The 23,379-nt window shown below is 34.6% G+C and overlaps 1 protein-coding gene across 1 annotated transcript in view; it reads right to left on the bottom strand.

Annotated features, from left to right (window-relative positions):
- Positions 1 to 23,379, bottom strand: part of LOC149785166 (bifunctional FAD diphosphatase/FAD synthase-like) — a 48,170-nt gene that overhangs the window by 20,185 nt on the left and 4,606 nt on the right. Inside the window, exons 2-8 of the mRNA XM_089978957.1 lie at positions 21,451 to 21,545; positions 19,606 to 19,729; positions 14,365 to 14,477; positions 9,119 to 9,259; positions 5,976 to 6,124; positions 4,685 to 4,773; positions 4,135 to 4,279 (exon numbers count right to left, since the gene is read on the bottom strand). Of these exons, the coding sequence (XP_089835083.1) occupies positions 4,135 to 4,279; positions 4,685 to 4,773; positions 5,976 to 6,124; positions 9,119 to 9,259; positions 14,365 to 14,477; positions 19,606 to 19,729; positions 21,451 to 21,545 (856 nt within the window). The remainder of the gene's footprint in view (positions 1 to 4,134; positions 4,280 to 4,684; positions 4,774 to 5,975; positions 6,125 to 9,118; positions 9,260 to 14,364; positions 14,478 to 19,605; positions 19,730 to 21,450; positions 21,546 to 23,379) is intronic.

The raw sequence follows: 23,379 nt of genomic DNA, 5'->3' as shown, positions 1-23,379 counted from the left end.
GAACTGCAACCAAGTAGTTGTAACTGGTTTACATAACATTGTAAGGGTGTCAATGAACTGCAACAAAGTAGTTGTAGCTGGTTTACATAAAACTGTAAGGGTGTCAATGAACTGCAACAAAGTAGTTGTAGCTGGTTTACATAACACTGTAAGGGTGTCAATGAACTGCAACAAAGTAGTTGTAGCTGGTTTACATAACACTGTAAGGGTGTCAATGAACTGCAACAAAGTAGTTGTAGCTGGTTTACATAAAATTGTAAGGGTGTCAATGAACTGCAACAAAGTAGTTGTAGCTGGTTTACATAACACTGTAAGGGTGTCAATGAACTGCAACAAAGTAGTTGTCGCTGGTTTACATAACATTGTAAGGGTGTCAATGAACTGCAACAAAGTAGTTGTAGCTGGTTTACATAAAACTGTAAGGGTGTCAATGAACTGCAACAAAGTAGTTGTAGCTGGTTTACATAAAACTGTAAGGGTGTCAATGAACTGCAACAAAGTAGTTGTAGCTGGTTGTGTCAATGAACTGCAACAAAGTAGTTGTAGCTGGTTTACATAACACTGTAAGGGTGTCAATGAACTGCAACAAAGTAGTTGTAGCTGGTTTACATAAAACTGTAAGGGTGTCAATGAACTGCAACAAAGTAGTTGTAGCTGGTTTACATAACACTGTAAGGGTGTCAATGAACTGCAACAAAGTAGTTGTAGCTGGTTTACATAAAATTGTAAGGGTGTCAATGAACTGCAACAAAAGTAGTTGTAGCTGGTTTACATAAAATTGTAAGGGTGTCAATGAACTGCAACAAAGTAGTTGTAGCTGGTTTACATAACACTGTAAGGGTGTCAATGAACTGCAACAAAGTAGTTGTAGCTGGTTTACATAACACTGTAAGGGTGTCAATGAACTGCAACAAAGTAGTTGTAGCTGGTTTACATAACACTGTAAGGGTGTCAATGAACTGCAACAAAGTAGTTGTAGCTGGTTTACATAAAACTGTAAGGGTGTCAATGAACTGCAACAAAGTAGTTGTAGCTGGTTTACATAAAATTGTAAGGGTGTCAATGAACTGCAACAAAAGTAGTTGTAGCTGGTTTACATAAAATTGTAAGGGTGTCAATGAACTGCAACAAAGTAGTTGTAGCTGGTTTACATAACACTGTAAGGGTGTCAATGAACTGCAACAAAGTAGTTGTAGCTGGTTTACATAACACTGTAAGGGTGTCAATGAACTGCAACAAAGTAGTTGTAGCTGGTTTACATAACACTGTAAGGGTGTCAATGAACTGCAACAAAGTAGTTGTAGCTGGTTTACATAACACTGTAAGGGTGTCAATGAACTGCAACAAAGTAGTTGTAGCTGGTTTACATAAAATTGTAAGGGTGTCAATGAACTGCAACAAAGTAGTTGTAGCTGGTTTACATAAAATTGTAAGGGTGTCAATGAACTGCAACAAAGTAGTTGTCGCTGGTTTACATAACATTGTAAGGGTGTCAATGAACTGCAACAAAGTAGTTGTAGCTGGTTTACATAAAACTGTAAGGGTGTCAATGAACTGCAACAAAGTAGTTGTAGCTGGTTTACATAAAACTGTAAGGGTGTCAATGAACTGCAACAAAGTAGTTGTAGCTGGTTGTGTCAATGAACTGCAACAAAGTAGTTGTAGCTGGTTTACATAAAACTGTAAGGGTGTCAATGAACTGCAACCAAGTAGTTGTAACTGGTTTACATAACATTGTAAGGGTGTCAATGAACTGCAACAAAGTAGTTGTAGCTGGTTTACATAAAACTGTAAGGGTGTCAATGAACTGCAACAAAGTAGTTGTAGCTGGTTTACATAACACTGTAAGGGTGTCAATGAACTGCAACAAAGTAGTTGTAGCTGGTTTACATAACACTGTAAGGGTGTCAATGAACTGCAACAAAGTAGTTGTAGCTGGTTTACATAAAATTGTAAGGGTGTCAATGAACTGCAACAAAGTAGTTGTAGCTGGTTTACATAAAATTGTAAGGGTGTCAATGAACTGCAACAAAGTAGTTGTCGCTGGTTTACATAACATTGTAAGGGTGTCAATGAACTGCAACAAAGTAGTTGTAGCTGGTTTACATAAAACTGTAAGGGTGTCAATGAACTGCAACAAAGTAGTTGTAGCTGGTTTACATAAAACTGTAAGGGTGTCAATGAACTGCAACAAAGTAGTTGTAGCTGGTTGTGTCAATGAACTGCAACAAAGTAGTTGTAGCTGGTTTACATAACACTGTAAGGGTGTCAATGAACTGCAACAAAGTAGTTGTAGCTGGTTTACATAACACTGTAAGGGTGTCAATGAACTGCAACAAAGTAGTTGTAGCTGGTTTACATAAAATTGTAAGGGTGTCAATGAACTGCAACAAAAGTAGTTGTAGCTGGTTTACATAAAATTGTAAGGGTGTCAATGAACTGCAACAAAGTAGTTGTAGCTGGTTTACATAACACTGTAAGGGTGTCAATGAACTGCAACAAAGTAGTTGTAGCTGGTTTACATAACACTGTAAGGGTGTCAATGAACTGCAACAAAGTAGTTGTAGCTGGTTTACATAACACTGTAAGGGTGTCAATGAACTGCAACAAAGTAGTTGTAGCTGGTTTACATAAAACTGTAAGGGTGTCAATGAACTGCAACAAAGTAGTTGTAGCTGGTTTACATAACACTGTAAGGGTGTCAATGAACTGCAACAAAGTAGTTGTAGCTGGTTTACATAAAATTGTAAGGGTGTCAATGAACTGCAACAAAAGTAGTTGTAGCTGGTTTACATAAAATTGTAAGGGTGTCAATGAACTGCAACAAAGTAGTTGTAGCTGGTTTACATAACACTGTAAGGGTGTCAATGAACTGCAACAAAGTAGTTGTAGCTGGTTTACATAACACTGTAAGGGTGTCAATGAACTGCAACAAAGTAGTTGTAGCTGGTTTACATAACACTGTAAGGGTGTCAATGAACTGCAACAAAGTAGTTGTAGCTGGTTTACATAACATTGTAAGGGTGTCAATGAACTGCAACAAAGTAGTTGTAGCTGGTTTACATAAAATTGTAAGGGTGTCAATGAACTGCAACAAAGTAGTTGTAGCTGGTTTACATAAAATTGTAAGGGTGTCAATGAACTGCAACAAAGTAGTTGTAGCTGGTTTACATAAAATTGTAAGGGTGTCAATGGACTGCAACAAAGTGGTTGTAGCTGGTTTACATAAAATTGTAAGGGTGTCAATGAACTGCAACAAAGTAGTTGTAGCTGGTTTACATATTTTCTTAAATTGTCTCCAAAGAAATCATCAAATTCAATATATTGAAAATTGGATGAATTAAAAAATATTAAAATGTCAGTTTTTGTTGATTACTAAGTGTTCAAACCTTATGTGTGAGTGTGTATTCAAACTGAGAAGTTCTGTGTGCGTGTATTCAAACTGATTAATTCTGTGAGTGTGTATTCAAACAGTGTATTCAAACTGAAAAGTTCTGTGAACAATGGACTTAAATTATTCACTCAAAAAATGAATTATCAAGAGTAATAATAAGCCATCAAGAGTCCCGTGGTGTGGAATCTACACAGCTTGAATGCTCACTCAAATACACATGGTTGTTTCAAATGTCTTTCAGCTCCATGCAGAATCTACATACAGCATACAGTAATAAGACGCAAATGAACAGTTCTCCTTCTAACTCTACTATTCCAACCTTGAACTGCTATTTCAACTTACCAAGAAAATCTGTCAAGCCATGGGCATCATGGTAACCACATTAAATCAATCACCTTGGAAGTAGTGATAACAAAACAGGTTATATTGATAAAAGAACACCAGATGCTAGTTCAATTTAATTCAGTTCAATCAAGGTTATGTAATCATCACTGTCCATTTTCATACAGCATCAAACAGTGTTTCAATATCAGTCACTCAGAAATGGCAGCCTTGTTCACTCAAACTATGAATATACCAAATCTGATTCATTTGGTCCCATCAGTTTTAGCCATCAATATTTCACTTTAGTTTACTTACTTTATGTCTCCAAATCTATAGATAAAAACTAGTTGACAATGGATAGGGAAACAAAAGATTCATTTAATAATAACTGTAGTTACATGTAAAAATGCCCTTACCTGTATCTTTCAAGACTTTCCCCTATCACCTGTACAGCCTTGCGTACATTACAGGTGTACTTGGACTGATCATCAGATTCTACAATATCATGAACTTGCCTGATGGCACTGGCAATAGGATCTTTCTCATATTTAACTATGCTTCCTGGAAATGCAAAACAACACACAAGTTTTTCGGAGGGGTAGTTAGTTCACACACACACACGGATGCTAAATGGCACATATATCTTTTTTAAAAACTGCCTTATAAATGAACTGAATTTAGGGTTCAAGTTACAATTCTTACAAAAGTTGGACAAACTATAGAGTTCTAACAACAAGAAATTGTACTTGAGATAATGAAAAACTACCATGGTGTGGAATAGGCTGACCCCTGATTAGACCAAGTTAGCACTCTAAGCTGATTATGTAGTGATTCAAACACTGACCAAAGAAAAACTAGTCAGCAATTTAACAGAATTTTAATTTCTGCCTGGCAGCTGTGGCAGACAGCTGGAACTTATTAATTTTGTCAATTAGTTGCATGTGTTACATATAAGTCAAAAATTACCTTCAGGGAGGGCTTTAACAAGGGCAGTGTGAGCTTCCTCCAGACGATTCTTATTCTCGGATTCCAAGGTAACCTTCACTTTATAATAGCTAAAATAGGTAAAATGGACAGTCCCTGTAGTAAAAAAAATGTCCAAACACAAAATCTTAACTCACTCTAAAGATTCCAACATCAATAACCAGTCCAGGTGTTGTTGGGGTGGGGTGGGGGCATTTACAATAGAAATATTGTACAGATATTTTGGTTCAATAATAAGCTAACTCTACAACATTTCTAAAATTATATCTCCATTTTTTTATTGCACATATTTTTTGTGCTTTAATTTTAACTCTGTGTTCAAAGTTTGTGCAAGTTCATGACTATGAAGGCAAAGAAACCATTAAATGAATAGGTAGGAATAACATTCAGTATTTAGGGGCCCCGAGTGGCCGAGTGGTCTAAAGCGCTCTTCGTTACGGATCACTGCCATCTCACCTCTGTCTGCGGCGGTTCGAGTCTAAGATTCAGCCAATGTGGGTATGTGAGAAAGCTTGCCAGTAGCTTCTCGTGGGTCGGTGGTTCTTTCCGGGGTTTTCCGGGTTCTTCCTCCACCATTAATACTGGCCGCCATGTATAGCCTATCGTGCTGAAAAATGGCGTTAAACCCCACAACAACAACAACAACAACATTCAGTATTTAAGTTTCTGGTTTTCAGGAAAATTATAATTTCTGATGACAGAATGGCGGTGTAAGTATTATTTATCTCAAGAGTTAGGAGATCTGATTCCTTTAAGCAACTCCTCCCCCATTTTTAACACAAAGGTAAAGATCATACAGATGTAACCAAATTTATTGTTATCACTAAATTCTAGAACATATATTTCTGAAAATGTTCTATAAATGATTGATTCATTCAAAAATGTTCTCCATTAAATATTAGAGAAATTACCCATGATATCATTGGAGTCCCCTCAGTGACACTGCAGTGCATAACAAACATCCCTAATTCATATTCATATATATTCTGAAAAACAGTGATCTAAAATGTACTTTATCCTTACAAAATTTATGTCAGCCTTTATTGTAAGCTTCATCATTGCATCCATTCCAAAATATAAACAGGGTCTAATAGTTTATTAGCTCTTGAAAATGGGAAGTTTTAACAGAAATATGTCCAATGATGAGAAATATATTAAGTAAACAACAAACGTACAGCAGTATTCCTGGCTGTAAGACTCGATACAAGAAAAGGGAGGTAACTTTTACCACGGCAACATCATTAAAAGTAGGAAATTTTACAGGCTTGCTTACCTGCTTTTGAAGTTTGGATAAGATCCCATTATGACATCCTTACTGAATATTGCATTCACCTTATTCAAAATGTGTGTTATGGAAACCTCATCATGTTGAATATACACTTCTTGGGTGTGAAACTCAGCATAAGGATTTTGGAACAGGTCCTGTAAGTGTGGTGGCACAGTTTATCTTCTTTTGATGACAATATGTAAACCACCAAAATGTGGAGATAACAGAAATTTAAATTTTATTTAATCTTTCTTAATACAAATGATCTTCCCTTCATATCATACTGATATACCATGCCTAAAGCTCTGTTACGCATGTAATCACAAAGAAACTGCAAAGCAAAGCATCTAAATTCTGCAGAAAAGGTACCTTTCTATTTCCAACATGGGAGTTAATAAAAAAGCATTTACTAAAACTACATATTGTTATATTTATTCACAAGAAGTTCATAGTTATTAATGAAATTATGAAACCATGTTTTTTCATACTAAGTCTGCAAAGATGAAAATCGAGCTAAATTTTTCAATTTAAAACAAATAAATAAGATTGAATTACTTGGAAAGGGTTAAGTTCCCTTATACAAAACTGTGAAAATAAGAGTTTCTTGGTAAAAAAGAATGCTGTACTTTGAACATACACCAAGTTTTGACTGAAATGATACAATAATACATTGACTTCAGTTATAACTTTCTAATGATAAGCCTACCAATAGCTTTAAAACGATGTGGGAAATGCTTATTATATCTTTATAAATAATAAGCCCACTCCATATACTTTCTGACAAAAAATTTTGGCCCTCCCCAATCTTATCATGAGGGGAATACTGTGACTCAACATCAATGTAATGCCTGCACTGTCAGGAACAGTGTTGCACCAACGCTCTGAAGGCTTGGGGATACTGTGTCTCCAGTCTTCCAAATGTGGGAGATAAACAACATTTTAAAATGGACAAAGGCAAATAACAGATAATGCACTAGTAAAAACAGGAGATAATCTTAACTGCTGTTATTGTTTTGACACCTTAACTTTGTCATCTGTACTGTGTTATTATCCTACCCTTTGACATAATGTGTATTGTAATCAATATTTTATAAAATGCATGAGTAACTCAAGAAAATATTAAACATGTTTGATATTTGATTCACCTGAAATGAGCTGAACTATGGAATTTTAAATTCTGGATCTTGCACTCACTGCACTTTAGTGTTCACTGATTGTCTAATATAACTTATTATCATAATTCTTCTTCATTTTCTGCTCAGATTATTCAGTGATTCAATGACAATGTGTGCATCTGCAAAAATCGTGTCCCTTTTAACATTATTTTAACTTCAAAATAAATTAATTCTTTGTTGCCATAATCTGTGCCTTCAATCTGGAAAATATATATCACACGTGACTATCAGAGACATTTCACTATAAGTAGGCAAAAAAACCTACACCTTGAATGTTTTCATTGCCAAATATTTTGTTTTAAACAGATATCAAATTACATCCTACAGATTTGTTCATATTTAGAGATTCCAGCCACTGCAAGCACCATCATAGACCTGAATGCATTAGCAATAAAGAAAATTAAGTGTAATTTTTTTTTTATTGTGATCAAAAAGCATACCCAGGGTCAAACAGCAGTATGATTTGGGGAACTGGAACATAGGACGTAAAATTGTGGTTAAACGTGCAATCCTGTGCTCAAGGTGCAACACTGCATGAGGAGTGTTGAACCATCATTCACTGAGGTAACTAATGAATGATGCATGATGTATAGTAACTTGTTTGTGAAATTTGACCTTGGAAAAAGAAATTTGCACAATTCCAGTTTTACCTCTCAAAATATTAACTAGTTAAATAAGAAAAAAATTAAACAAATATGTCTTTATACATACCTGTTTCACTACTTCGCATACGTAAGTATGTAGGCCTAACCAGCAGTATATAGACCTAACCAGCAGTATGCTGGCCTAACCAGCCACATGTAGGTCAAACCAGCAGTATACAAGCCCAACCAGCAGTATGCAGGCCTAACCAGCAGTATGCTGGCCTAACCAGCATTATGTAGGACTAACCAGCAGTATGTAGGACTAACCAGCAGCATGTAGGACTAACTAGCAGTATGTAGGACTAACCAGCAATATGTAGGACTAACCAGCAGTATGTAGGACTAACTAGCAGTATGCAGGCTTAACCAGCAGTAATAATGTTACTATCAGGCAGCTGACTGCTTACATAATCTGTTCAAATTACATTTTACACCTTCAGAATCTGACATTGTCAACATCATTACAGGATCCATAAAGAATTTGGAATGCATGGAAAAATTATTGAAGATAGGGAAATTAAAACCAAACACAAAGTTTTCCAGGCCTACGACAATCGCTTCTGATTGTCATTTTGGAAGTGTGCCATAAGTGAGTCAGCAAAAAAACCTGACCATGCTGCTACAGAAATTATAGCAATGAATCTGTACATGGACTCAAAACTCTGACCATTAATTTTCTTTCTTATGCATTAAAAATTTTGAGGATTTTTAAGAGTATGCTTCTGTATATTTCTTTTATGTTTCAAAGAAGCTAACAAGGTCTAACTTAATTTTTTAAAATTTTGGATTTTGAATCTCAACATGATTTTTTGTGCTCAAAAGTGTTATATCCTTAAAATCTACTGTTTTCCATCGTTTCAATCATTTTTAAATCCAATGGCCATCTTTATAACTTTGAAGCAGATGATTCTTTTTGTGTTAGTGCTCCTTCCTTCTGTTACTAAATGATCATGTGTATTTATTTCTGAAGCCAGAATTGTGAGGTTGTGGATATATGACCCTCTAAGATAATAGTTTTGAATGTTGGTTGATGTGGCTGACCATGGTGTAGGCCAATATAAGATGAAACTGGAAAGTTGATCCACAATGATCTAACTGCTGTCCCATCAAAGAGAATATTGCACCCTCACTTGGTGTATAACATCTAACTAGGAATAAATGGACATAAGTTCCAGCCTCATATCAAAAGCCAAGGTACTACATGACTTGCAAGGATTTTCAAAAACTAATAAATTAGTAATTATCGGACAAATATGTAAGTGTAAATCTATACATATACATCATTACTACAAAAGCAATCAACTGCTTTTATGTTTGAATTTTCCCTTACCTTAAGCAAAACAAATGCTTTTTCTAATATACTGGGAACACCTGGGAAGAGGTAGACATTCTTGACAGTGACAAGTGGATATTTTGTCCTTTCCCCTGTTTTCTTGTCTTCTCCAAACACCAACTTTGCAGATTTAGGTACCTGAAATGAGTTAATATATCTTACCTTAGATATGGGCAATAATAAATTCAGATTATGGCAAGTCATTAACAGTAGTGATTGCAAGGCCATCATGGGTCAACTGCCATAACTAGTCCTTCAGTGAGACACTTCATGCTACAGTCTGAATATACCTCCCCATCTGTTTGTACCCCACTATGGATTTAAAAAACAGAAAGCTTAAAATGAGATTTAAAAAATGCACAGACCATAGTTCATTCATTGATTAATAATTTCAAACTTAATTATGATGAGGGGGCCCTAACACCATTATTGTCTGCGTGTTTCATACCAAGTTTTCAAAAGACGACCCTGATCGCCGGTCATTTCCAGTTCTGGACAAGTTCATTTTCAGCAAAGGGCTGGATGCACGACTACACATGTATGTACATAGAAGGCAAATACTTTGTTGTCTGCTTCCGATATTTGCAATGTCGAATAAAGCAACGGAAAAGAACGACAACTGCAAATTTGCCTTTCACAATTTGTTGTTGTTGTTGGGCTTAATGCCATTTTTCAGCACATGATAGGCTATATATGGTGGCCATTATAAATTGGTGAAGGAAGAACCCGGGAAAGAACCACCGACCCATGAGAAGCTACTGGCAGGCCTTATCACATACCCACATTGGCCAAACCTGAGACTCAAACCCACAGAGACAGAAGTGAGATGGCAGTGATCCTTAATGCATAAGGGTGAGCACTTTAGACCACTTGGCCACACGTTTCCCCTTCCATGATCCACGATTTAACAAGCAGTGTAATTTTTATGTACATGTGTGCAAAGAAATATAACTCAACTTCAATGTAATTTATGGAATTATCTGGCAATTACCAAGTAGGACATCACTCTGTTGTCTGAGGAAAAGAGACTTGCCAATAGTGGACTCAATATGGTGCAGTGTTAATACAGAAACTCAGTTTAGCATGAAAAACGCAGTGTTAGAGCCACCCTGGTGAAAGTCAGCTTAGAAATGATAAATCAAAGAATGAAATGACTAAGTTTTGTGCAATTTTTATCACGTTAAAGATTTTCGTTATTGAAATCTGTAGTGGGGGGTGTTTACAAACTGGTGATTTATGCAAAGATTAGAATTGCCCAACAAAACTTATCAAGGGCTCAAGGATAAACAGTGGGTTTGAACCAAAAAAACTTAAAATGTTGCTATGCATATGAATTTATTTTGTTTGATATCTAAAACAATATTTGGACGAGAAATAATAAACTCTGAGCTCAAGTCTGCAATAATGTTTCCACTATTAACCAATCTGAAATGATCTTTCAGCTGTAATGTTGTTTGTGACTGAGTTTGAGTCTGAGATTTTGTTTTGACTAGTCTTAAGAGTTTTATCAATTCCTGCCATGGCCTCAAAGTCATAAAACTGTCATGCTTCAAACCGAAAAACTATACAAAACTTTTATATTAAATATCTTAACTGCTACTGATACCTGTATGAAACAGATGTACATATCTATGAAGGCCTATCCTCAGATTTATTAATTGGTGGAAAAAGAATTAAACTAGTGAATATATATCATTACCATTGCACAGTGATAACCATTACAGTATCAAGAATTTCAAATAATATATTGGATGCTTTAATCAATTTTCTATCATTGTCTGTGATTACTCAAATGTTATTCGGGCACTTAACTTGACACTGACAAGATACTAAATATTTAAATCCTAATCCAAACAGCAGCCCAGGACATCCAGAATAAATTAGATTTGCTAGACCCATTGGCAGCAGTTTATCTGGATAGTATTTTATTTATCTGGCAGCAGGCAAGCACCAACAAACAGTGCTGTCTTAGATTATTCCTAATTTCTAGATTATTCCAAATTTCTAAGGACATTTTTCAACTTTTAAATATTTATCTATTATTCCTAATTATAAACCAGATCACTCAGCTCTAATTCTGCCTTTGCCCTTATCTGCAATACCCTGGGGCCCTGGTTATTGGAAATTCAATGCAAAACTTGTAAAGCCAAATCATATACTAATTTACTTAAGAAATACAGGAGAAAAAAGTCTAAAATTTGTATTTACATCATTCATTAAACAAACAAAATATGCAGCTTTAATGGAAACACCAAACTAACAAAAACCCAAGTTCAAATAGGTCAGAGAGAAAACATGTTGAGGAAGAAATGGTAGAACCAAAAGCATGAAAACATGTTGAGGGAGAAAAGATGATACCAAAAGCATGAAAACATTTTGAGGGAGAAAAGGTAAGACTAAAAGCATGAAAACATGTTGAGAGAGAAAAGATAATACCAAAAGCATGAAAACATTTTGAGGGAGAAATGGTAGGACCAAAAGCATGAAAACATGTTAAGTGAAATGGTAGGACCAAAAGCATGAAAATATGAATTAGGAGACAAAATTTAAAAATATTTTTCAACTTAGAAAAGATAAATTGTGTAAACAATGAAGGAATTACTTTTGGATAACAGATCATAATTATATACCAACTCATCAATGATTTCTATCAAACTTTACACAAAAGCAACAATAAAGATTTATAAACCCCAAACCATTTTCCCACAAGTTAAAAAAAAGTTAAAGATGCTGAAAGAAATTCATGTGTAGGTAAATTAACTTTTTTGTAATGAGGCCTTGTTTTGAAATATATGAAACTAATCCTGCTTCTGTTTCACTTTCAAATTCTATACATTTCTGGGAAGAAGAACTTGTAAGAATTTGTATATTGGTCATTCATTTTTTAACACAAGTATTTCTAGAATTTCAGTCTCAGTGTATTTTTACATGCATCTCAAAACAAGATAAAGACACAAGATACAGGACTGAGGCCCAGTTCATTGTTTAGCATAGACTATAAGATAACGACACAAGATAGAGGACTGAGGACCAATTTTTTTTGTTTAATATAGACTATAAGATAATGACACAAGATACAGGACTGAGGACCAGTTCATTGTTTAATATAGACTATAAGATAATGACAGAAAATACAGGACTGAGGACCAGTTCATTGTGTAACGTAGACTATAAGATAATGACAGAAGATACAGGACTGAGGTCCAGTTCATTGTTTAGTATAGACTATAAGATAATGACAGAAGATACAGGACTGAGGACCAGTTCATTGTTTAGTATAGACTATAAGATAATGACACAAGATACAGGACTGAGGACCAGTTCATTGTTTAGTATAGACTATAAGATAATGACACAAGATACAGGACTGAGGACCAGTTCATTGTTTAGTATAGACTATAAGATAATGACACAAGATACAGGACTGAGGACCAGTTCATTGTTTAGTATAGACTATAAGATAATGACACAAGATACAGGACTGAGGTCCAGTTCATTGTGTAACGTAGACTATAACATAATGACAGAAGATACAGGACTGAGGTCCAGTTCATTGTTTAGTATAGACTATAAGATAATGACACAAGATACAGGACTGAGGACCAGTTCATTGTTTAGTATAGACTATAAGATAATGACACAAGATACAGGACTGAGGTCCAGTTCATTGTGTAACGTAGACTATAAGATAATGACTGAAGATACAGGACTGAGGTCCAGTTCATTGTTTAGTATAGACTATAAGATAATGACACAAGATACAGGACTGAGGACCAGTTCATTGTTTAGTATAGACTATAAGATAATGACACAAGATACAGGACTGAGGTCCAGTTCATTGTTTAGTATAGACTATAAGATAATGACACAAGATACAGGACTGAGGTCCAGTTCATTGTTTAGTACAGACTATAAGATAATGACACAAGATACAGGACTGAAGTCCAGTTCATTGTGTAATGTAGACTATAAGATAATGACACAAGATACAGGACTGAGGTCCAGTTCATTGTTTAGTATAGACTATAAGATAATGACACAAGATACAAGACTGAGGTCCAGTTCATTGTTTAGTATAGACTATAAGATAATGACACAAGATACAGGACTGAGGACCAGTTCATTGTTTAGTATAGACTATAAGATAATGACAGAAGATACAGGACTGAAGTCCAGTTCATTGTGTAACGTAGACTATAAGATAATGACACAAGATACAGGACTGAGGTCCAGTTCATTGTTTAATATACACTATAGGATAATGACACAAGATACAGGATTGAAGACCAATTTCAATGTTTAAAGTAGACTATAAGATAGATTCTGCTTCAATAGATAATAGGGTTATGAATGATCTGTCCTGTTTTTAGTGATAGTTTAAAAGTTTTAATAAAAAAGCAATTTAACAATGAAAATACAAGAATCTTGAGGAAAAATGAAACTGGTCTTCTTTAATTGAAAGATTCTGAAAAAGTTGTGAAAATGCTCCTTCAATTTTGGAGATTCTATTTGTTAACGGTTCAAAATTTTGCTTCTTAACTTACTTATGATATAATTTTAATACAACAATTTAAAAAGGAATTTAAGTTATCTCAGCATGCAGATTATTATGCTGTTCTATTACTGGGTGGTTTGCCACAGTCTCCTATGAATACAATGCATGCCTTTAAGGACTTTGAATTGGTCTTGTTTTTACACTGTAATGTCTCTTAAATGGTTGGATAGAAAATAAATACTTTCCAAATTTTAAAAAAAGACTAAAAATGTATATTTCTTGGTCAACATCTACACTGATATTATTAGAAATAAAATGAAGGGGAAATTTACCACTTTTTGGAACAAATACTTTGATAAAATCATTGATTGTACCTGCATCGGCTCTCATGACAATAAAGTAAATGTCAAATTAATCTCAGGATATTTGAAAGAATTGAGATGATGACACCTGTTGAAAAGGAATTGTAAAATCCTGACAGTTTATAGGTCCATAATGAAAACAAACCAGTTGGAAAAATGGCAACAAGATCATTTTCATAATGGAGATGTGTCACCTCAGAAAGCACCTTTTTCCCAATAAGAGTGCATGAAGTGTTTAGAAAGATTATTTTTTGAAGTATGGACAGAAATCTTATAAATGCAACACTTTTGTATGATTAAAGAATAAGGTCACAGATGCATATATCTTTATGATATCTATGAATGGATTTGTTATTAGTAATTTTGTGCCAAAGAATCAAAATTACCTTTGCCATTTTCAACTCGGGGGAATTCAGGTCATCAGTTCCAAAATGTTGTTTGCACAAATCTACAAGTATAGGGTGAGGCTCCACATTTTCTCCAAAGGCTTTGGCAACACCTACAGTTGATGTATAAATAAAGTAAACTAGTGAAGTACATACATAAATAACAGAAATATTAAACCCAAAGAAATCTGTGTTAACAAAGTTATAATGAACATGCAATATTAATTAGTGCAACAAAGATGTTTAATGGCTTACATAAACTGTTCTTTGTTAAAAAAATACCTGCAAATATGCACAAACCCTAAAGTATCCACTTCTAATCTTGAGCATGTATCTGAATATCAGCATCCCTCACTGAAGACAAGTAGCATCTAAAATATGCCCAAAATATCATGGGTTTCTTGAAATCTACCACAATGCACGTATGGCATATTATCAAAATCTACCACAAATCATGTATGGCATGATTTTCTCAGAATCAACCATAAAGCATATATGACATGAATTTCTCAGAATCTACCATAATGCATATATATCATGCTTTTCTCAGAATCAACCTTAATTCATGTATGACATGAATTACTCTGTCTACCATAATGAATATATGACATGAATTTCTCAGAATCTACCATAATGCAGGTATATCATGATTTTCTCAGAATCAACCTTAATTCATGTATGACATGAATTTCTCTGTCTACCATAATGAATATATGGCATGATTTTCTCAGGGCCAATCATAATGCATATATAGCATGATTTTCTCAGAATCAACCATAATGTATGTATGACATGAATTTCTCAGTCTACTAAAATGCATGTAGAACATGATTTCATCAATCCAATCGTGATGTTTATGTATGAAGGTATTAAGGGTTTTGGATGAAGCCAAGTACAGAGTCTCAGAAGGATGCTCAGTTTTCCTTGACATTCATGGAGTTCATATTGATTGTTTCTAGTTGGTTGCATAATTCTCTGACAAATGCCTTTTTCACATTCTCCTGTTTCAATTTGGAAACATTGAACTTTTGGGACACTTTTTTGCCTTATGGTCATCTGCTAGTCTGAATCTTGATTGAGCTTGGACGTTATGAGCCTGTGGTCAGTCCAGCATTTAGCACTTCTCATGGTCTTCATCATTTGACATCTTCCCTTTCTCTTCTCCAGATGGTGACACAATGAGATGCCAGTGCTTGGAACATGGGTTCAGCCAAAACATCATGTTGCAATTTGGCAGGTGGAATACTGTGTTGGTGAGGTTATCTTCAGTGCATACATGCCAACCCCTAGGGTGGCAAAATTGTAATCCAGTGAACAAAAAGAGTAATCTGAGCACAAAAAGAGTAATTCACAAATAACATGATAAAAATTCAATCAACATTAATTTTGTACAAAGTGATTTATTTACCCCTCTGGTCTTTTAACATCAATGACGGCTTCAAGTTTTCACATGCATCACTTTTGGCTTTAGAATGCAACAGACCCTCATGATGCATTTCAAAACACTTTATACCAGCTGAGACAATGAATGTTTTGCACACCAGCAGAGCAGAGCACTAAGTACTGTGTTACTGAGTCTGGATTGAATTCAATTTTTTCCCGTTAACTTTACTGTACAATCTCTCACAGTCAGCATAAGAATGGTAAAGATTTTGTTGTTGTTGTTGTGGGGTTTAACGCCATTTTTCAGCACGATAGGGCTATACATGGCGGCCAGTATTAATGGTGGAGGAAGAACCCGGAAAACCCCGGAAAGAACCACCGACCCACGAGAAGCTACTGGCAAGCTTTCTCACATGCCCACATTGGCTGAATCTTAGACTCGAACCGCCGCAGAATGGTAAAAAACCAATATTCCTTTCATAACTTGACAAAAAAATGTACATTTATATCTCCCAGTGATTGGGTCTTTTAACTGGGAAATAAAGTGCCAATGCATATCAGCTCTGTCTGCATGATCTATGGACAAGCTCATTCTGATGCTGTAAGTATGCACAAGCTGTCTTTTCTAGAATATGATCTGTGGGATGTTAACAAAAATGAGAAAACAAATTATTTATTTTTTTGGGAGGGGGATATATTGAAAAAGCGTAATCCACATATGTGCACAGCGTAAGGCATACTTTTGTGAAAACAGCGTAATGATTATGCCAAAAAACGTAATGGTTGGCATGTATGTCAGTGCCTTTCCTCTGTAAGATGAGTCTGTTGTTGTTGCATTTGCCAAAGCCATTTTTTGTCCATTACCACATAAGTCTGTAGGCTATATCGCTCTCAGAACTTACCACAATACATGTATTGTATATTATTACCATACAACTTTGTGGGCTATATTCATCTCAAAAATGGATCTTACACGTGCTCTTCACATTAGGAGAGGAAATGAAGCTACAGAGTAAATAGTTACCAGCTCTTCTATTAAGTACATTCAAGTGATAGTGACAATGTTTACAGATTTGTCCATTTGTGCCTATAATGATGAAATTTATCCTGAAATTTATCAAAAAGATAATTCTGTAAGTCAACAGTGAGAGTATTACTGCATATGCTCATCTATAAGTCGAGTTAAACTACAAACAACAACAAAGATCCTGATCTGCCTTAGCATAATGCACATGCAGATCAGAGTCTATGTTGTTTGTTCTACTGATTACTCCTAACAAACTGCACGGACCATTATCTGCAGGAGCATTATGAGATGGCAGATCTAGGTCAGGGCAGTTTGTAATTTGACTCGACTTAAAGTGCATATATACATTATTATAATTCAGTTTTTGGCAAGTACCTAAAATATGTTTAAGTAGGAAAATAAAATATTTCAGCAAATTTTGTTTACAGTATGGTTGATCAGATCAGCTATGATATTTAGATATTGCAATCATTAAAAAAAAATGTGTTAAACATAATGGTGTATTTCAACATGTATTTTAGTAAGCTAAAATAAATACGCATGCATATAAGGAGCTATTTTGGCCTCTTCTGGTATTAAAACATGGGCAAAGCATGTGAGACAATCTGAAAACAATACACATTTTGTATTTTTACGAACACCTCACTTCTTTAAAAAATTTGTCTCACTCAACTGTCAAAGGATGATGAATAAACCTCAGGCTGTACTAGAATGTGTACAATTAAATATCATCAAGAAGCATTAGTCACTATTTAAAATACATGTAATTACGCCAACAGTCAACATCCTTAATATTACCTCTTGTATTCATCAAAGAATATAATAACCAGTTACTTCCCCTGATATTCTTCATAGCATCAAGGTAAGTGCATGAATGCATCATAAAATGTTTTCAATGACAGGTGTCATCATCATAAATGTGAGAAAATTAATATCACTAAAATATAGCATAAATACAGTGGTCACCCGTTTCTGCAGCAAAAAAGTGGCCAAATAAAAAAGGGTGACCTTTCTAAAGATGAAACACATATGTGAGTAGTAATTACATATGAAGAAATAGGAAAGTCATAACCAATTCTGAAACATTTAACATTTTCATTTAAAAATCACATGTATGTTTACAGTTATGGAATGAGTGTGATACAAACTGTCACAAACGTCATTTTAAAAAGAATATTATCAGTAAGCATCAGTATGTTCTTACAACCACATTAATATCATTGCCTTTTCTTAAATCATTTGGTCTTGAGGTGGAATGTTCTTAGCACACACACAGTGCAAAACCATTCAAAAACCTTGTCATTTATATAAGAGTACAACCACATCCTGGCTCTAAGAATTTTTCTCCTCCATCCAATCCATTTTCCCATTCTGCTGATTATTTTCCTTACCATAAACTTCTGTTTATTTTAATGTTTCTGACAACAAAATTTTTGGTATGAATCTCTGAACTCTTCCCCTTTTCACCGAGTCAAATTATTTACACTTTTTCTTTGTTTTTCTTTTGCTTTAACTTTTCACAGTAACTTATTCATATGTTGCCAACTACATGTATATCACTGTTAAAAAACTTTTACCATACCAATTTTATGTCATACAGATTTGTGCTGAACAATATGCACATTGCATCATTCTGTCAACTTTTGTAGTCTTCCTAATCATCACTACAAATAAAAAGCTGGCCATCTAACCTAAGTCAGAGGCTATCACACCATTTTCACATTAATTTGTGCTAATCAATCCTGTCCATCTCAATTATTAGTTATGGTAATCCTGATCCTGGCAATAATGACAGCAATTATCGAAGTGATAAAACCTGACATGTGATGATCACATGGCAGTAAGAATAATCAGGTTTAAAAAATAATCTATACAATAGAACTTACCACCTATAACAGTTTTGCAGTTGCTTTATTAGTCTAAAATAGTACATGTAAATGCTTTTCCTTTTACAAAAATTATATTTAAGCAATCATGATGTCTTCATTTTAATAAGTAGTAAAACACAAGCTACTGACCTAGAAATCGACGAGCCATAACGATATCTGTTATTTTATGTAAATTTATGTAAGTGCAAATTATATCCCATAGATGTTTTATATAATTTCAATTACTGAAACCAAGTGGTTTAAACCAAGAAGACTAAAAAAAGACAGCTATGCACAAATAAAATTATATTTTGCAGCCGACATATTTTCTTTTAAATAATTCTCTAAATTTGCTTAGCAGTCTATAACTACTACTATAACAACGAAATATCCAGGATATAATTTGCACTTACATAAATTTACATAAAATAATATATGTTGTTATGGTTCGTCGATTTCTAGGTCAATAAAAATATTTTCCAGCATCCTCAAGAAGTTGAAAATAATCTAGATGAAACATAATAAATTTAAAGGTTTAATTCCTGTAGAAACAGACAGGTAAAGTTTTGCAAACACAATGGTTTTTCTGTTTTATTTGATTGTCGTGTCTATGTTTTGTATTTGCTTTTTTTTAAAAAGACTAATTAAGAGTCAAAAGCACTCAGACTAGTTAGATAGTTTTGCACTGTTCATTGCATATATATATATATATATATATATATATATATATATATATATATATATATATATATATATATATATAAACTGGCTCAGTTAGATGCACAAATCAATTTTGGGGAAGTTTTAGAAAGGGGGGGGCTATTGGGTTTTCCCCAAAAAGCAGGGACAGTTGGGAGACCATAAACACGCACATTTTGGGTGGCCTAATCTACAAGAACATGTTGCACAATGAATGTAAAATAATTTGGTTTAGAAGCACAAAGATCACATAAATAAAACTACCTTCGAATGTGAGGTCATCATGTGTGGGGCCAATACCTCCTGAGGTGATAACATGTGTGTACTGTAAGGAAAATTTGGCAACCTCACTGGCAATGGTGTCAAGGTCATCTGGGATCACAGATATCTGAAACGTAAGATAATTATTCACAAAGTGTGAAAAGTAAAACTGAATGTGAAAGTATAACTGAAAGAAAATGGAGTGAACATGTAAATGCATGTGCACCCTAGGTAAGGACAACATGTTCTATGTTTGACATGATTGTTTGTTTATACGGTAATGAAGATAATGAATCTTCATGTACATCCATATTTATAACACAAGTTTGATCATACATATACATAAATTAAAAAAAATGAAGGAATAAAGTGGCTTCACATTTGATAGGAAATGTTGTCAGACCTGCCAGCCATAACAAGATCCTTGATTTTTTCCTATACGTTTGACCATATTTAAGTGAGGTGTAACAAAATATCATATACTGCTATTGTAAAGTTGGAAAACATATTTAAAATGTTTGGTATTCAAAACTGATGCAGCAATGGTAAACATTATCTTGAACTGAAAAGTTTGTAAAGTACACAAAGACCTTATTTACCACTAGTACAGTTGCATGAACTTCAGTTCCAAACTCTATGCAGCTCAATGGCTTGTTGCTATCACACAACTTGACATAATACATGTACTTGGATTTTTTTCCATTTCATATGATGATGGCAACCACATCTCCCACCACGAGACATACTCAAATTGACACGAGATGTCCAATAAATGTAATTGTGTCCCTTCCTGCTTTTATTCACAAAATTCTGAATATTCCTTTTTTATTCTTCTCTAATGGTTATTAACATTTTTTAAGAGGCTCATTTTCCCTTTCATCTTCAACATGCATTGCTTACTGGATGCCATTTATTAAAAGATTCAATAATCAACAAAGTGATCATGCACATGCATTGCATGAAAAATTATGTGCAGTTGAAAGTGTCTGAGGTACCGGTACAACTGTAAAGTTAGTCTGGTTACCGGACTAACTTCACTACATCTGCTGTGAAACCTGTATCCAAAATCAAACAGGGACAATCCAATTATTTTGGATTTTACCACAAAATCAAATTTCTGTAGTTTTTGCTTTTATTCCATAAGCTTGTACTTAACGGTTATTTTCATAAGACTTAAGCAAAATCACATGGGTTGGCAGGTCTGTGTTGTTCACCTGTTGAGACAGAATGCAAGCAGTGAGAGAAGAGGTGAATCAGAAACTTCTAGTTCACGTAGAAGTCTTAGTGAACAAGATACAAAGGAAGCTTGATATCTGATATTAACTTCAAGAATATAATAAGGAGTTAGACTTTTGATGATTATGTTTGATTTCTAAGTTAAACTTTTACCATAGAAAATGAACTTTTTGTCTGTTTTACTGACTATCTGATTATATTTCAACCTGTTGATACAAGACCAAATTATAATGCAAACACCAATGTTTACAGTACCCCTGATTGCTTGCCACTTTCAATTACACATGTGCTAAAAATTGAATGCACTATATTATCTGTGTAAATAATATTGGAATGTATATGAACTAATTACTTATTAAAAAAACATTTTTTAAAAAATCATAACTATCCTTTCTCATAAATGAAATGACACTTAAAAAGAGAACAACTTGGTAGATAATACAAAATGAACAAAATAGTCTCACCAAAGCACATCAAAAAAGATTAAATGATCATCAAAAATTATCATAATGATATCAAATCTTGCCTAAATTTGATTATAACCAATCTGCATAAACACCCCAAGAGTGCAGATGCTTACATAATTATAATCTTGACTAAATTTGATCATACCCGTTTTACACGGACACCCCAGGAGTGCAGATGCTTGCAGATGAAGTGTGAATTTGTGTCTGCAGTTTGTCCTTTGAGAATTTCATCTCCAATAACTGAAACATAAAAATAACCATCAAGACATGCAACAGAATGTATCTCCAAACATTGCTTTTTTCACCATCTTAGTTACTATGGAAAAATTATGAACCTCTGGCAGATACAGGTTGTGTGGCAGTGGTGGTCGGTGTTAATTCTAGAAATGGAAAAAGTGTGATGCAAATGACCGCTATTATTACAAAAGCTGGTATTATTTCGAAAAAATAAGAGTAGCAAAAAAAATAGTTTTGTTTGTTCAAGAAATTCAAACACACATTATCATCAAAGGAACTTGCATCATTTCTTTTTTAATTACTTCAACAAATATTAACTTTTTCAGCATTATATGCTGTTAATCACTCATTGTAGTCAGACTATGGCACAATCCTTTACCTATGTGATTTGTGAGAAGAGACATGATCTCCCTCTATGCAATGGCTTGAACCTTCTTAATGTGATGCGTAAGAAGATCTCCTCTATGCAATGGCTTGATCCTTCTTAATGTGATGTTTAAGATGAGACTTAATCTCCTTCTAAACAATGGCTTGATCATTCTTAATGTGATGTGTAAGAAGAGACATGATCTCCCTCTATGCAATGGCTTAATCCTTCTTAATGTGATGCATAAGAAGAAACATGATCTCCTCTATGCAATGGCTTGATCCTTCTTAATGTGATGTATAAGATGAGACATGATCTCCCTCTATGCAATGGCTTGACCGTTTTTAATGTGATATGTAAGATGAGACATGATCTGTCTCTAAGCAATGGTTTGATCCTTCTTAATGTGATGCATAAGATGAGACATGATCTCCCTCTATGCAATGGCTTGATCATTCTTAATGTGATGCATAAGATGAGACATGATCTCCCTCTAAGCAATGGCTTGATCCTTCTCAATGTGATGTGTAAGAGACATGATCTCCCTCTGCAACTGCACGATCCTTCTTAATGTGATGTTTAAGATGAGACTTAATCTCCCTCTAAACAATGGCTTGATCATTCTTAATGTGATGTGTAAGAAGAGACATGATCTCCCTCTATGCAATGGCTTAATCCTTCTTAATGTGATGCGTAAGAAGAAAAATGATCTCCTCTATGCAACGGCTTGATCCTTCTTAATGTGATGTGTAAGATGAGATACGATCTCCCTCTATGCAATGACTTGATCCTTCTTAATGTGATGTGTAAGAAGAGACATGATTTCATGATCTCCCTCTATGCAATGGCTTGATCCTCCTCAATATGATTGCATGGAGACATGATCTCCCTCTATGCAATGGCTTGATCCTCCTCAATATGATTGTATGAAGAGACATGATCTCCCTCTCTGCAATGGCTGATCCTTCTTCTTTATCGCACTTTAGAGCTCACACTGGATCCTGTAGATGACCTTGAGATGAAGTGTCCAGAATATACAGGAATTTCATTAAGTCTGATTCCCTAAGAATGTGAACCTATTCTTGGCAATGAATGCATGGAACATCATAAGTAATACTGACCAATCTTGTTTGAAATGCACGGAGTACAGGTCTATTGATAAAGCATGACTTTTACTGATTGTGCCTGCCATTTACTAATAAGGTGAGAAGGTAGATCTTATATGAGGTGAAAAACAATGAGGCTCCTGAATCCAGTCCAAATGGTGTCTTGTACAGCCATGTTAATAGTCAAGATAGATTCCAGTTTGGGCAAAAAGCCAACATCTTTTGGATGTGTGCAATCAAAACTGAACAGAAGATCAGATAGGTCTTTGTTTTGTCATATACCCTCTTTTCCATGATGACACAGGGTGTCAGTGATCATGGAATGGTAACCTTTGATTGTGATTAGTACTGTTTCTCATCAAAG

This window comes from Sinohyriopsis cumingii, chromosome 13, assembly GCF_028554795.1.
Source record: "Sinohyriopsis cumingii isolate HCF-2022 chromosome 13, ASM2855479v2, whole genome shotgun sequence".
Taxonomy (NCBI): Eukaryota; Metazoa; Mollusca; class Bivalvia; order Unionida; family Unionidae; genus Sinohyriopsis; species Sinohyriopsis cumingii.
This window is presented reverse-complemented; position numbering and strand designations above follow the sequence as displayed.